Here is a 17,197-nt window from a genome sequence, read left to right as displayed (position 1 = left end):
CCTTTATCATTTTCACTACATTCTTAGAATAATTTCATTCTGTTTATTTAAATAATTGTATTGAGACATAACTTAGCATAAAATGGACTCATTTTCATTATAGTTTTTACTGATGGAAAGAAAGGGTGGTCCAACTTTTTAAGCCTCTCCCAAATGAATACGACTCCCCTAATTTCTCTTCTTCCAGTATCTCACGTCAGGCACTTTCCAGGTTCTGCTTATATCTATTATTGATTTTTATTCCCATTTCACTACTCCGCTAGCTTTAACCTCAGCGACTTGTTTCCCTCAAATGAAAAATGAAGGTAAGAATCTACCCTACTTGATTCACAGGGTTGTTATGAGGCTCCATTGTAATAATATACACGAAATCTCTATGTAAATGGCTTAGTAGGTTGCTATAATTCATAACTATGAGTTGTAATAATATTCAAGTGCCAAATTGTGTACTTCAGACATCAGATGCTTTGAGAAGTCCAGATCGTGGGCTGGAATTATTAGGGAATGCTTCATGGTGGAAAGTGTGGACGTGAGTTGAATCTTCAAAATCTGATAGAACTTCAATTAGCGGGAAAGAGTGAGAGGGAGCAGGCAATCTTGGTGGAGGGATTAAAAATAAGCAAAAACTGCAGAGGCTGGAACAAGCATACAACACACAATAGATGATATACAATGTGGGAAGGGATAAAGTTACTAGGCTAGTTATAATAGATGGTTCCTCTTCTGAAGCAACAGGGGGAAAAGATTAAATGGAAGTAGTGTGGACTCTCTCCTTTCAGGCAAATTAATATTTTATTCATTTAGGACTATTAGCTCCATCTAGGCAGGAGTCTTGTCTGTGTTCTCTGATCTCTCTCTAATGCTCATTACAATGCTTGGCACATAGTAGGTGCTCAAAAAATGCTCAACACACGAAAAAATGAATGGATGGGAATACCACCTGCTGTTCTTGTCGGGCTACTTTAATATTATCTAAAATCATTAGCCACCGAAGCAGGGACTGTCTTTTCCTCCCTCTATGTAGTACAGCCCCATCTGCTGTTGAGATTTATGAAATTCTTTGCAATGATGCCAGTACTCAATGTGGTTTTTCTCCACTCTGTTCCAGAAGACTCCTTACCCCCAGTGAACAATAAGGTGACCAGCAAGTCGTGTGAGTACAATGGGACCACTTACCAACATGGAGAGCTGTTCGTGGCTGAAGGGCTCTTTCAGAACCGGCAACCCAACCAATGCACCCAGTGCAGCTGTTCGGTAAGACCCTGCTAGCCCCTACCCAAATACGAGAATTTCCTTTGTACTTGTACTTTTTGCTTGCACCTACACTGTAAGGTGTTTGAATGAAAGATGAGTTGCATTTAAATCATAAGCCTCCCTGCCAATCCAAACTCCTTAATCTTCACCAACCCTGGACAACTCTGTTGAAGAGCTCAGACCCAGTTCCAGTCTTAAAGCTATAGGACTGCTGAAATGGACAAAGATGAGCTGTTCGTCTTGATCTGCACTCCTTTTCATTATAGATACACCACAAAGCCTTCATCTGAAGACCTCACAATTAATTGAAGCCCTGGGAATGCTGTAGGTGGAAAATCACTGTCACCATCAAGGGCCACTCAATCCAATTCACAAGAAAATGGGGTATCTGTTGGTTTCCATCTCTGAAGTATTCTACTAGCCAGTTAATTCTTAGTGCCCTGCAGTGAGAAAACTCTCTGTAAATGCTTGATCATGATGATTCCTGGGACATTACCTGTCAAAAGAACTGTGCTTACTTCATGAATAACGTACACCAATGATATCTTTAGCTAATTGTGGATTCTAGAGAATAGATAGAACTAGAAAATGAAGTAAAATGGATGCTTAAACTGAAGCATAAAGGAATGAAATTAGATGTAGAAACAACTTTTCTGCCTATAAGGGACATTAAACACTGATTGCCAAGGGAAATTATAAAATCTTTTCCCTTTGGGATTTTTAGTAAAAATATAGTATCAGCAGTTTGGGAGAATTTGACTGTGGCCTTGCTTTCCTAATGACCTTTCAGGTACCCTTTTAGCCCCAGAAGAATATACTTCTAAGAAGTAAGAATAAACTTTAAGGAATAACATTTGAAAGATAGTGTTTTAGGAAATGAAGATTATTGGAAAGACAGATGTAACCAGCAAGTAAATGTGATCTTCTTCCTTGCCTTTTGCTGGACTGCTGTGGAATGCAGATCATCTTATATAGTTTCATATTACCCTCAGAGAGCTTGTCTCTTTGGTTTGGAAGGGAGACCCTAGTGAATGTTACAGATGGTGGCTATCACACAAATCCTCATTCCTTTAAACCCTCAACATCCAGCTGGAGCGTGATGGGGACCAAGGGATACAGTGAACAGGGAAGAGAGGAACCAGACTATATTTGGTGATTTGGAGGCTCATGGAAGCCTCACAGACACTTTGTACCACCTTAGACCAAGATGCCTGACTACGATTGCTATCTTTTCCGTGCCTTAGTCTCTGGCATGGAGGAATAGTGAATAGAAAAAAAAATAATGCATAATAAAATGTAGGCAGCACGTAGAACTGACTATGGGAGAGTAGTAGGGAAGGACGTACCATCTTTTGAGCCCGTACTCTCTCCCAGGTACTGAGCGAAGCCTTTATACTTACCCCAATCCTTCTGATCTTAATTCTATTTCTCCTCTGCAGGAGGGGAATGTGTACTGTGGTCTCAAGACTTGCCCCAAGTTAACCTGTGCATTCCCAGTCTCTGTTCCGGATTCCTGCTGCCGGGTGTGCAGAGGTAGGTATCCCAAATCTCAAGACCTGGGGTGCTGCCATCCTGAGTGTAACAGAACTTAGAAAAGAGAAAAATACCTGTTCAGTGTCCTAGAGAAAGGAGTTTTTTTTTTTTTACAGTAGCCTTAGTTTTTAAAGACACTTTCATTCACAGAAGGAAAAATAAAAATAAAAGCATTGATTTTAAGGGCCGCAGCTTAAAAGAAACTGTGCTGGATTTTGGCAGGGGAGGATGGGTAGAAGTCATCTAATGTGAAAGTGAATATCTTTATCTCTCCTTCCTTAATCCCTTCCAGCTTGGCCCCTAAATTATTATATCATAAAACACAGACCATCTTCTTTCATACCCTTAAAAGGAAGAGTGGACCTTGCAAAGCTTTAATGTGACCATTTTGAAGACTGTGCGGGGCAAATTTAGGTATATTTTTTAAATCCCACAATAAAATGGTGACAGACTCAATAAAGCAAAACAGAGGGCATCATCTTCTCAAATTATATCCAAAATGGGATCACCATCTTCTCAGAACAGTCTTCTTCTTTGGATTCTTTTTTTTTTTTTTTTTATAATAGCACCTTTTTTTTCCCCCTCTAGTTTTCTAGGATCAGACTTAATCACCTTTAATTCCTCCTTCATTGCCTCTTATCAAATTGCCAAATCTGTCAGCAGTGTTCTGTATCTCTCCCTTTTCGTACTTTCCCACTGGCAGTATTCTGATATTATCTTCTTTCCTTTCATCCAATCAACATATTCGTTGAGCATCTACTGTATGCTCAGCATTGTGTTAGAAGTGGCATATATATTGGTCAATATAGTAGACATCTAGGACACTGTTAGGCCATATGCCATGTTTATGTGAATTACGAAAAGGATGTCCTTACTTAAGATACTTCATTGCCATTTTCCAGAAAATCCTTGAGAATTTTCAGAAATCCTTTAGCTGTGGCATCCTCATGTAGTACACAGCCTGCACAACCATATATGTCATACGTAGCAGCAAAGATATGTGATTTGCTCTTATGGAACTCACATTCTATGAGAAAAGACAAATAATAAACAAATAAGTAAACATATGTTGAAATACAAACAATGTAAGTACTATGCAGAAAATATTTAGGTTGAGTAGTCAGGAAGGCCTCTCTGAGGAGGTGACGTTTAAGCTCAGATCTGAGAGATGAAAAGGTGCTATCCATGAAGAGAACCTGCAAAAGAATATGTATTCTAGGCAGAAAGAAAAGAAAGTTTGAAGGCCCCAGGCAGGGAAGAGCTTAGAGCATTCAAGGAGCCTAAGGACCAGTGTGGCTGAAATACAGTGATCGTGGTTGAAACTGGCACGAGATGAGACTGGAGAGGTGAGCAGGAGTTAGACCATGAAGGCATTGAAGGTCATGCAAAAGAGTTTGGGTTTCAGTTTTTAGTGCATTGAGAAGCCATTGGAAGGGTGTGAGCAAGAACATGACATGATCCAATTGATGTATTAAAAGAGCTCACTGGCTATTGTGTCCAGACTAGACTAGAGGGATGCAGTAATGCAAGTGGAGAGATCAGGAAGATGGTTGATGTAGTAACCTTTCCAGTGTGGGAGGGCAGTTGCTTGAGCTGGGGACACACTGCAGAGTAGTAGTTCAGAGTGGAGCCCTTGGTGCCAAACTGCCTCGTTTCTAATCCCAGCCCTCCTGCCTTCTGGCTGGATGGCCTTACTCAACCATTCTAATATTCTTTAAAGTGAGGATAATGTTAGCTGCTGCCTCCAAAATGGTTGTGAGATTTAAATGAGAAAAGGACCTAGTACAATGCCTTACATATAGTAAGGACTCAATAATGAAAAGTGGACAAATTTGAAATATATTTAGAGCATTAGTTCTCAATCATGGTGCATATTGGAATTACCTTGGTAGATGTTTACCAGACAAGGAGGAAGAGGTGATTTCAATGTGCAGCCAAAGTTGGGAACCACTGAGCACTGAGTTAGAGTAAAAAAATTATAGGACTTGCTGATGGAGGACAGGTAGGTAATTTTTATACATTACTGCCATCTTACTCTTCCAAAAAGATAGGCTTAACTTTGCTACACCCCTATTTAAAAGTCTTTATGCTAACATATCATACTTACTAGATGCCAGTCCCAGTTCTAGGCATTTTACAGATATGAACTCATTTAATCTCATGACAACCCTGTGTGGTGAGTACTATTATTATCCCCATGTTATAAATGAGGAAACTGAGGCAGAGTGAGGTTAAGAATCCTGTCCAAGGTAAGGTAGCTAGTGAGTTGAGGAACTAAGGTTTAAATCCTGCCATCCTGGCTCCAGACTTCAGGCTCTTAACCACAACACTCTGCACTGGAAGGGATGGCTCCCTGTTGCCACTAGAGCACATGTCAACCTCGACTCTAACAGTGACGGCCTTCCATGGTCTAGCCTCCATTTACCTTTGTAGGCTGAATACATTGTTCCTGTGCTCTCCACCTTTGTACCTTTTCTCTCTCTACTCCCTCTCAGTGTTTCTCAGACTTTAGTATACTTCAGTATCACCTAAAGAACTTGTTAAAATCCAGATCCCTGGACCACGCCTGCAGAGAGTCTGATTTAGTAGCTTTGGGGTGGGGCCCAGGAATCTGCATTTTAACAGACCCCCATCGCTTATTCTGATGCAGAATGGTAGTCTATGGGCCACTACTTTGAGAAACCATTCCTAAGACCATATAGATGACTGGGGACAACCCAGAATGATGGTTTTACATCTGAGTTTATTGCACTTAAATTGAACCTATTAAAAGTCTGAAACCTTAGCAAACCAATAGAAGAGTAACCCATTTCAGTCTCTGATCGGTCAAAGCATCTAATTCCAACCATATGGCAACCAAGTTTAAGGTAAATGAGTGGTAGATATTTTATGATAAGGAACTGGGAGGAAAAGGAGACAACATGGCTGCCCAAGTAACAATTGCACATGTACAGGTTAAGAGGAGAGAATGGTGCCTCTTTCTAGAAAATCCTTTTCCTTCATCCCTTCCTGTGGAAGTCCTGCCAGTTCTTGAAGACCTATCTCAAATGCAGCTTCCTCAGATTCTAATACAGGCTGTCCTCAGGTCACATTTTGATAAATACTAGCTAGAAGGCCTTTCTCTCTTCTCTGCCTTCCCACCTCCATCCCTAATTTCTCCACCCCCAAATCCTGCTTATCTTTCAAAGGCCACCCTACGTGCCACCTCCTCTATGAAACGTTTTTTAATCCTGCAAGCTGTGAGTAAACCTGTCTCTTCTCTAGGACCCCTCAGCACGTAACCTGTACTTCTCCAGGAGTGTTTATCACCTTGTCACCTTTTGTCTTTTATCATTGTGCCCGTGTCTTATTGCCCCTACCAATGAATAAACTCCTTAAGGCAGAAACTCTTCATGGTTTGTCCTTATTTTCCCCACTGCGCTAGGCACAGAGTGGGTGCTCTTCAAATGAATGCACACTAGATTGGAAAGATTACTAGAAAGTTAGTCATGCTTTGAATTAATTGCTACTAAAATAGGATATGGTGGTTGTGTTTTTTCCCCTGAATTACTGATTGACTGTGGTGGATGGTACTGACTATACATTGATTCATGATGGATAGGAAATTACTTGGTATCATTCCTAATCTCCAAGTTGTTTTTTCTCCCCTATCCCACTCTAGGACATTATAATTAATATTGCTTTTTGGAAGGACTGACCTTATTCTTACTACCAATATATGCTTATCACTTTTAATATGCTATTTGTACCAGCTCTTGTAGGTCGATACGCATTTAGTTACAGCCTAATTTGATTTATGCTTCAATAGGGCCCCAGATCTTTCCATATGTGCTTCTAACAGTGTATGTGTATATATATGTGTACCACAGTGCAGCTGTTAGGTTTCAGTCAGGAAAGATGGATATTTTCTTTCTCACCTCCTTTCTCATCTTTACCCCAACTTACTTTGAGTCTGCCCAAAAGGAAGAAAGTCCATTCTGAGCAGAGGTGAACATGTGGTTGCTAATGTAACCAGCTGGTCACTATAATCCAGCTGTTAGGCTGAGATTATTTTGTTTGGGGAAAAGGATATGTTAAATCTAAATTGAAGAACAATTAATGAAAGAAAGGAAAGGAAATCACAAAAAGACATATTACTGCAACCAAAAGGCAATACGATATAGTGCAAAGGACATAGGCGCTGAAGCCAGAAGGTAATAGATTTGACATTGCAAGGCTACCAGCCACTAGTACTGTTATCTTGGACAAGCTACTTAACCACTCAGAACCTTAGTTTTCTCAGCTGTAAAAATGTAGATTATAATGTCTACCACCAGTGAAATGACTGTAGCATTTCCTTGTGATGGCATAAAGTACTAGGAGAGGGCCTAATACAGAGTTATTGCCTAATAAGTGATAATTTTTATATTTTATATAATAATTACTATATTACCCTGGAGTTAAGTAGAATTGCACCTTCTCCTCTGTCTCTGATAGCTTTGCCTTTGTATTTATTTATTTGTATTTTTATTTATTTTGTATCTCCATAGACAGAACTTTATTTCTAGCCCTTTGTGGTAATAGATCCCAGAACTATTTTCTCAACAGTTCTCTTGTCGCAATTTAAATTTCTTTTCTTTTTTTATGTTCTCATAAGCAATAGATAAAAGCTAATTACTACTGATCATATATTGTCCCTTCATATACTTGACGATTCATTAAATTCTTTCTTTGCAATCTCTTCTCTGGCCTAAACACACCATTTTCTTTCATCTTTCCTTATCAAGAATAAATCCTACACTTCTGTAAAAATTGTTGTTTCTTTCTGTGCCTCCAATTTTTTTACATCTTTCAGTTATATATAATGTGGTTGAAACTCCTTTGAAGTTCTAATTTTTGAATCATCTAGTTATTTTTTTCTGTGAAAATGATGTTTTTGTAAAGGTGTACGTTGTATAAGCATATTACTCATACAGCAGGGAACCCAGACACTTCTTCCCTATGCTGGTCACCCTAACTTGCAGGCCAAATACTGAAAAAGAAATAACCTTTTGAATGTGGAACTTGCAAACCTTGACATAAAGGGCCTCATTGAACGGCCCTCTCACTGTCACCAAACACTAAGGTGTGTCTTTCTTCCTGGGTCAGACAGCAATCGTGGATGTGGATTGAATCTCAGCCCCCGCCTTAGTTGTTTAGACATTTCTTTGAGGCTAGGACATTCGGGAGAGTGTTGGCACGATGCGTGTCATTGCTGGCACTTCAGCAAACCTCATCAGGACTTGAAGCATAGCGCAAACAGCCACTGGAACCTTAAGGGAAACTTTATCAGAAGAAAAAATCTCTTCAGAGATTTTACTAATGCCACATTCTGGGCAGATAGGCCTCAAACCCAAACCCACACTCAGCTTCCCTCCACCGTTTATCATTTCTGCTTCCTGTTTCCTGCCTATCTTGCCAAAGCAGTGGGGAAGGCTATGTACTTGGACTCTAGACAAGGGAGAGGTATTTGGGAGTAGGCTGTTGACTGTATTGAAAGCCAAGAATGCATTTCTTAGATGGTGTATATGGGTAGCACTTACTATGTGCCAGGCAGTGTACTAAGCACTTAGGTGTGGAATAGCTCATTTGGTCTTCACAACAATAGTAGCAACTATTTGTACCCCGTTCTACAGATGAGGAAACCTGAGGCTGAGAAGTTAAGTGATTTGTCGTTGGATACATGGTATTAAGTGGCAGAGCTAGAATTTGAACTTAATCAATCTGGCTCCAGAGTCCCAAGTTCTTAACCCCCATACTACCTGTTGGGATCCATTCATAGGCGTGTGACAAGAGCCTCTTCCAGTGCAGGGAAGTAAAGGGGGAGAGAGGACATGCATGGCACATTAGCATAGGCAGATGCTAAAAGAGTAACCACATTGCCCATCTTTCCTCATCAAGGCCTCAACTTACCCACCCATAAACAACTGGGACCACCTTCATCCCACCCTTTTCTGTCTCTAGGCTTAAAGAGTCTCAAGTGTAACTGTCTACCTTCTTTCATTCAACAGACATTTGTTAAGCATCCACCTGGCACTATTCCAGTGCTGGAGATACAATGGTGAACAAAAATGAATATGGAACCTGCCCTCAGAGTTTTAGTGGGGAAGACAGATGTTTACCGTATAATGATGCAAATAAATATAAAATTGCAACTGTGCCACATGTCACAAAGGAAAGGTATTATAAAAGCCAATAAGTGAGGCGAGGGGTTGACCTAGTCAGGGAGGTAAAGGAAGACTCCGTAGGACTATCTCTCCAGCTTCAACTCACATCACATTCCTCCTTGCTGTCTGCATTCCAGGGTGAGGGAAGATTGGCTCAAAAGTTAGGGAGATAACTGGTGGCTATCCTGTAGTCCCAGGATCTCCAACTTCTGATCCCACCATGAAACCTGCCACTCCCCAAGGCTGTAGGAATCTTTATAATGTTCTTTGTACATTGTATTGCTGCATAATACCCTAGTCTAGAAATTTTCTTCTTTAGAAATTACATTCATCGGGTGTCGGGCAGATGGGAGAGGGGAGGAGAGGATGGGTATATACACACCTAATGGGTGCGGTGCACACCGTCTGGGGAAAGGACATGATTGAAGCTCTGACTCGGGTGGGGCAAGGGCAATATACGTAACCTAAGCATTTGTACCCCTATAATATGCTGAAATAAAAAAGAAAGGAAAAAAGAAACTACTTGATCATGTTGGTCAGTGACTACTATTTCTTACCATATTATCCCATCTAAATTCTTCTGCTTGTTTTTAAAGACCTTCTGTAAAACAGTCTGATCCTTCCTTGATCTACTACCCAGCCTCATTTCTCTGACACTAACACACACACCTTTTCCTTTAGGCTGGTTGATCCTGTTGTCCTATAACATGCCATGTTTCTTTCTACCTTCCTTCCTGTTATGTGCCTTTCTTAAACCCTTACTCCTCACAAGCTTAGAGTAGCTCCCCTCCTCTTTTGTGCCTGTTAGGATCCCACTCATCTTTCAAGAGTTCATCTGAAGTTGCACCTCTTCAAATAGTCTTGCCTGATCACTCTAATCCTCATTGATCTCCTTTGACGACCTTTGGAGCTTAGTCTTGTTCACAGAGTTCAGCATTTAAAAATATTTCCTTATATCATTCATTGTTTTGTGTGTCTTGACTTCCCAACTGGGAAGCTGTGTAAGAAAAGGAACATCTTTTATTCTTCCCGTTTCCCTTAGCATAGTATTAAATGTAAATCATGCTGATAGATTTATTAAAAACAAAGAGACCCACAATCTGAAAAAGCTCTTAACAGTGCTCCAAGCATAGGCCTGGTAGGGTGGCAGGAGAAATGACAGAACTCACAATTCACTCAACCCAAGCCCATTCATCCAACACATCTCAAGTGAGCCAAGGGAGAAAACCAGAATCTCTTTTTACGAAATTGAGGTATTTCTCCTAACTCCTCCAAGGTGACTAAAACTGGAAGTAACTGTTTAAAAGTAATTTTCAGTGTTCAAGACAATTGCCATTTTACCAAAGACTCTTGATTTCTCTTTCCAAAAAAGCAGCAAAATTGTACCTCAAATGCCATCTTGGCTAGAATCCGGAGATCTTGGGGGAAGTAGTTTGTGAGATACATCATAAAATCTACCAAATTTAAACATCATAGAAATCTACCAAATTTTTCAGTTTCAAAATCAAAGAAAACTGGAGAGAAAATAACAGCAACTTCTAATATAGATTCTCACAAATCAGTCTCGAGTTGTTTTTGTTTTGGCTCACATTTTCTGCAGAAACACCACCATCTCCTGGTCATGATGATAGGAAGGAAACATTGTTAATGAGAAACACTACTTAAAAAAATAAAAATTCATCTTGCATAACTGAAACCTTATGCCCGTTTCCCTCTCCGAGGTGAATAAATTCTGGAGATCTGCTGTACAACATTGTGCCTATAACAATACAGTATTGTACACTTAAAGTTGTTAAGAGGGTAAATCTCATGTTAAGTGTTCTTACCACATAAAATAAAAATTTTAAAAATTAATGCAATAATTTTTGAGTTAGTATGTTCTCACTTAAACCTCAAATTATAGTCAGCCCTCCATATTTGTGGGTTCTGCATCCATGGATTCAACCAGTCACAGATCAAAAATAATAATGAAAAAATAAAATATAACAATGCAACAATAAAAAAACACAAATTTTAAAAACCAATACAGTATAACAACTATTTATATAGCATTTACATTATACTAGGTATAATAAGTAATGTAGAGGTGATATAAAATATATGGGAGGATGTGTGCAGGTTATATGCAAATGCTATGCCATTTTATATCAGAGATTTAAGCACTCACAGATTTTGGTATCCACAGGGGGTCCTGGAACCAGTCCCCCATAGATACAGAGGGACGACTGTATATTGAATTACTCTGATCTTTTCATGGCTACAGAATAGTCTGGCCACCATTAGTAATCCCTTTTCAAAAGTGAATCATTTATGTTCATGAATATGGGACCATCTTAGAGATTTTCTATCCCTGCCTACCTCTCTTCTTCCAAATCGCAACTGGAACCTTTCTCCTTGCATGGAAACTTTCCAGGTTGTTTTTGTTCTCTGTCCATCCCTTGTGCTCAGAATTCATCTCCACGTGCTTGCTGACTGTCCCAGGACCCCCACCCCTCTGAGGTCATCATATTCCTTCTTGGCATGTTTCTCGTGTCTAGAATATTTCTTCCTGGACAGAAAGTCCTTCAGACAGTGATGGGAGAGCACTGACTTTCATATTGAGCTTAACAAATTAATAGCAGTTATTCCTAATTGGCCATCTGGGATATCCTGTCAGGGTCAATAATGCCCCATCCTGTTTGTGGGGTTGCAGGTCTTTTTGTGTGTGTATATGAGTCTGGTTCTACAATAAAAATAAGGAATTCCCAGCGAAGCGTTTCAGAGCAATTATTTCTTCATGGGTGGTTAAAGCCACTCTTCCTTCAGCCTTATTCTTTCTAACTTCTTCAAGGAATGCTATAGCTGTCCAGAAACACCATTGGATATGCCCATTACTCGCATTAGAATAGTCTTTATGAGCTTAGACTCCAACATTTATAGAAATCAGTCTGATTTGTTGACTGATAGTGCAAACAGAAAAAAAAAAAAACATGAGAAAGGGGAATAATGTCAAGCAGAGGAATCATATTTGAATATTACCCACTCGATAACTATAAGAACTTACAAAGTCCAGGTCTCCACAGCCCAGGCACAGTGAACAGATATAATCATCCAGTTGATTCAAGCAAAGAGCTAGTATGACTACATCTACTTTCCACTTAGCTTTAGCTATTAAAACCATATTCATGTCCCCCACTCCCACCAAGTAGTCCAGTACCCTTTGAGCAGGCCAGGAAGCCAAAGTGGTGTTCATGGAAAGAAGAAGGACCTTACAACTGACTGCTTTTCATTTCCAGATTGACCAGAATGTAAACATGGGTATATCATTGAGTTTCCCTTCTCTGTCCTGCTTTTTATTTTTAGTTCATGGATGTGGTAGCACAGGAATGTACTTTAATGGGGTACTTGGACTTTTAACGCTTCACTTTATAACTATGTATATTGCACTGCCTCCCAATGAAACAGATACTGTCCTTTTAAGTCTCATTTTTAGCCAAGAGAGAAAAGGGATTTTAATTAAGATGCAAACTTCTTTTCTAAAAAGATGAAAATAGAGGACTAACATAATTATGAGAAAATCTAAGTCAGTTTAGAAGGTATGAGCTGAAGGAATCTCTGCACCGATTTTTTTTTAATATCTCCAGGGCCCTGTCTTCTGATGATTTAGCAATGAGATAATCCCCTTTCAACGTACGAATATAAATTTTCTCTTTGCTAGGGTTTTTTTTGTTTGTTTGTTTGTTTCATTCAAACCCTTTCCTCTGTTAAATACCTAGCACGCTTGTGGGAGTCCTTTAAGCTGGATTTTCCCCATGTGTAAGCTATTCTTGAGGAGATGGGGGGAAAAAGTGGAGGGAAAGGATGGGAAGAGAGGGGAGGGTTGAATAACAACTAACATTGACCTGCCACTTACTGTTTGTCAGGCACTGATTTAAGCACTTTGTACATACTAATTCATTTCATCACTGCAACCCTATGAGGTAGGCATTGTCTCCTTTTTAGCAATAAGGAAACCAAGGCACAGAGAGGTTAATTTATTTGCCCAAAGTCACACAGTAGGAAGGGATAGAGCCAGGATTTGGACCCAGGCAGGCTGTGTGGTTCCAGTCTGCTCTCTTAGCCATTATACTATACTGCCTCTCAACGTGGGGAAGCAAAGCAGGTTTAGGGAATTCTGTTATCTCCAGGACTACTGGGAGGAACAGACTTTGTGATGTCTCTGTTCCCAGGGGTCATATATGGTAACAATCCAGCAGACGCATTGTTACAACTCTAGGAAGCAAAGACCCCATTTCTAACCATAAACTTGGATTTCTTTAGCCACATCTCCATAGAAAGAACAGAGTGTGGGTCATGGGCACCATCCAGCTAATAGTTTCTTTATTCCCTCTCTTCTGATTCTCTCTTGCAAACACATGCACTCTCACAATGTACCTTTAAAAAAGTAAGTATTTCTGATTTTTCTGGATAAATGTTTTTGTATTCTTCAGATTTGGCTTGCTACTGTTGGCAGGAAGTTACCTGTTGTCTGTGTTTTAGTGTTTCTGAGGCGGATATTTTGTTTAAAATGCTGAGAGCTTGTATCGACAGTCCAAACAATAAAGTGCTTTATTTGACAATAAAGTATTTTTTAAAAAAAAAAAAGATGAGTATCCACTTTATAAGAGTGGAAGACTTCTTATAGTACTATATATCAGTATTGGAAGCTCAAATGTCTATCAACGCAGAATCCCTATACCAGTGTTCATTAAAGCTTCCCTCAAATTTCAGCATGCTTGCTCCCTCCCAGCAGAATTTGTAGAATTAGATGTCTGGCAGAGGCCCCCTAAGGTCATCTGCTTCTACCTGCTCCTTAATCTCCAGCTAAGGTACAGAGTACTGGCAATAAAGTGCTCTACCATAGAACCTGGCAGATGGTAAGTGGAGATTTCACTATGGGTTTCTTCCTTCCTGCCCTCTTCCACTTTTCCCTGATTCAGCTTGTTCCTCTGAAAATACAGAGATCACGTCCCCTGTCTCGGGGATTCATTTCGTTTCGATTTGCCTTATGATTAGAGTGACTATATAATTTACAATCCCAACTGAGGCACATTTGAAAGTGAGGGGACAATCTAAACAATAAAGCCTACCAGAAAAAGAGGTAACAAAACTGGGTTGTCTGAGATAAATCGGGCCCTGTGGTCACCCTATTTATGATGTCTTGTGTGGTTCGGAAGTGGCCACATTCTGGCCACATTGCTATCTGTGGCTTATCTTCATGGGTATCTTAGAATCTCACTGTACACTTCATCCTTTTGAGAGGACAGGGTTTACTTTCCTGACCTGCTCAGGCCAACCAGAGATTAATGGAAGCCATGGGAGTTATAAACAGTCTGAATTTCAGCCTAGCTTTTGACCATTTTTCAAATACTTGTTCTCCATTTCTCCCATTACCAGAAAGCCAAGCCATTCCAGCTCCATAGGGTACCACTCAGAGTATAATTGAAGTTTGAATAAACAACACATGTGGCTTTTAAGGTTAAATGAATATTGTTTGACATACAGTACACTAGAGTTGTTTTTCATTTTGGTTTAAAAAATTGGTTAAAATTACATCTTGTTGCTTCTCGGAATTAACTAGAATCCATCTGTCTCCATTAGAATCACTGTTTTTTACAAAAACCATGGCTGAATGAAAGAGGCTCCATCTCACTCAAGATAATTTGTCCACTGAATCAGGAAAAAAAAGAGCAAAGAAACAGGTTTTTTTTTAGGGTATTGGTGCCTACTTTTTCCAAGATATAATATCTAAGATTGTAAATAGACACACTTATTTTCAGCTATCCAGACAGATCGTACTTAGGTCTAAAGAACCACTTATAGCCATACAAAATGTCAGTATCTAAGAAGATAATTCTGATTTAAATATGGTTTAAATTAAAAGAATAACTAAAATGTTGAAACTTTTAGCAGCTACCTAAAAGAGCACTGAAGCTTAGAGAATGCCATTTTGATGACTTTGAAAGCCCAAAGGCAACAGAAATACTAGCAGTTCCTAGTATTTATATATAATACATAAATATATATTTATGTATAATTTACATAATGTATATATTATATACAGTATATATATATACATATATGTGTGTATTTATATACAGGTTAAGTATACCATCCGAAGTGCTTAGGACCAGAAGTGTTTTGGATTTCAGATTTTTTCAGATTTTGGAATATTTGTATTATATTATACTTACTGGTTGAGCATTTCTAATCCAAAAACCCGAAATGAGCATTTCCTTGGAGCATGACGTTGGCAGTCAAAAAGTTTTAGATTTTGGAGCATTTCAGATTGGCTATACTCAACGTGTGTGTGTGTGTGTGTGCGCGCGCGTAGTGTGTATGTGTGTATATATATTTAATGACTCCACTAGTTTTTAATCAAGTGAAATAGTTCAAATTTAGGTGCACGTGCCTGTCTGCAAATGCTCAGGTTTTCAAACACAGATTGTGACACATTCATCTGAACTTGTGTTACAGGGGATTAATATTCTGCTCCCATGTTTGATACTGACTTGCCTTGTTGCTTTGCCATCTTACCTCTCTGCTCATTTGTAACCAGGACTATATGCTTCTATGATGCTTTGTGATTTTGACTGGATTATAAGTATTTAAAGATACTCTTTAATTAAAAGCCCTTTAAAAACTCTAGGGTCTAAATGCTATAAGTTGAACTCCTCAGAAGGCCATATTAAGTAAACATTTCATGTCAGTACCAATCATTAAATCTACATTTAAAAAGAACATTTGATGAAGAGAGCTAGTCTATTATTTTTCTTTCATAATTTGTTTTCTCTCTTTGGGTGACTTAGATTAGGCTTGAAACCACATCCTATAGCTTTTACATTTTGTTTTGCCATTTGCTGGTGAATCTTTCTGGTTTCTAGTCTTCTTTCTGGTCCCATATTTTATCTGGCTCATACCCACCACTGCCTGCTAAAATGGGACAAGTAAGTCTACATTCATCCCCACTCTATCACTGTCAATGACAGTGCCATTCCCCAGCTCTCCAGGTTTATAATCTGAGAGTCATTGTATACTGTTTTTCCCTCTGCCTTTCTCTTCCATTGTCAAATCTCCTTCAGGATCTTAACATTTTCTTTGTATCTGTAGTAGTCTAATTCAGTTCTTCTCTATTATTGCGCAGATGCTCGTGGCCTATCCCATATTACTATTGCAGCTTCCTGGTTGGCCTGCCAGATTCCAGTTGTTCCCCGACTAGTCTGTACTCCATTGCCAGAATAGTTTCCACAAATATTTTTACCATAGGACCCCTACATAGAGATTTGTAACAGGATCAAATGTGAATTCTTCAGTGTTTTTATGAATTCCATGCAGCAATTATTTACCACCTCTATTTACTTCAACAACGTACCTTAATCTCTGCCTCCCTCCTTCCCTATTTTGCTTTCCCTCTCCTTCTCCCTTTCTCTCTCTCTCTCCACGTGCAATTACCAACCCCATTTCTCTGGCTTCCATATCTGATGTTTCTACTCATGCCACATCTTGCTTTCTGTCTCCAGTATGTGACTTGCTATTTCCAAAGCTCTGGTCCTTTTCAGATGCCACCCCTTTCAATTAAGATACTCTCTGCCCACATCGCTGTCTGTTTATGTTCTGCACCATCTACTCCTAAAAATGTGATTTACACAATACCTATCATGGGGGAAAGCAGACAATAAACAAAATAAATAATATATGTAAGATGTAAAACAATGATAAGTGCTAAGGAGGAAAATCAAAGAGGGAGATAAGAAATATCAGAGGGGTTTTGAAATTTTAGATGGGGTCATCAGAGAAAGCCTCTCAATTCCATCATTTGACAAGTCTTTATTGAGTGACTACTATGCATCCTGCCCTGTTATGGATGATGATGATACAGCCATGAGTAACACAAATAATGAACCTTGCCCTTACAGAATGGACATACTTATTTGGGAGCCAGGAAACCTAGGTTTTTGGTGTTAACTCTCACAAACTCATTATTTGACTGTGAATGGCTACTTCTCTCTGAGCCTTGGTTTCTCCATTTATTGTCCATCTGTTGGACAGTTACGCTTGAAGTCCTCTACATTTCTAAGGTTTCAAGATACTAAGTCCTTTAGGCAATCAGCAATGATAAGAGGTTCTCTGTGCAAAGAATGAATCACATAGGCCAAGAGAAAGGTGTGTCAGGCAAAAATAAAGAGAAGCATCTTAGATATTTGTTA

The 17,197-nt window shown here is 39.3% G+C and overlaps 1 protein-coding gene across 4 annotated transcripts in view; it reads left to right on the top strand.

Moving 5' to 3' along the window:
- Nucleotides 1-17,197, top strand: part of CHRDL1 (chordin-like 1) — a 114,276-nt gene that overhangs the window by 74,972 nt on the left and 22,107 nt on the right. For 2 of the 4 annotated variants that reach the window (XM_012644853.1, XM_012644846.1), the window contains exons 4-5: nucleotides 1,112-1,254; nucleotides 2,694-2,787. The exons of 1 other annotated variant lie outside the window; for it this stretch is intronic. In XM_012644853.1, coding sequence (XP_012500307.1) covers nucleotides 1,112-1,254; nucleotides 2,694-2,787 — 237 coding nt within the window. Of the gene's footprint in view, nucleotides 1-1,108; nucleotides 1,255-2,693; nucleotides 2,788-17,197 lie in introns of all 4 variants that reach the window. One more of the 4 variants, XM_012644837.1, reaches the window with a different exon arrangement.

This window comes from Propithecus coquereli, unplaced genomic scaffold (assembly GCF_000956105.1).
Source record: "Propithecus coquereli isolate 6110/MARCELLA unplaced genomic scaffold, Pcoq_1.0 Scaffold104, whole genome shotgun sequence".
Classification (NCBI taxonomy): Eukaryota; Metazoa; Chordata; class Mammalia; order Primates; family Indriidae; genus Propithecus; species Propithecus coquereli.
The sequence above is the reverse complement of the archived record's forward strand: the minus strand, read 5'-3'. Positions and strand labels throughout refer to the sequence as shown.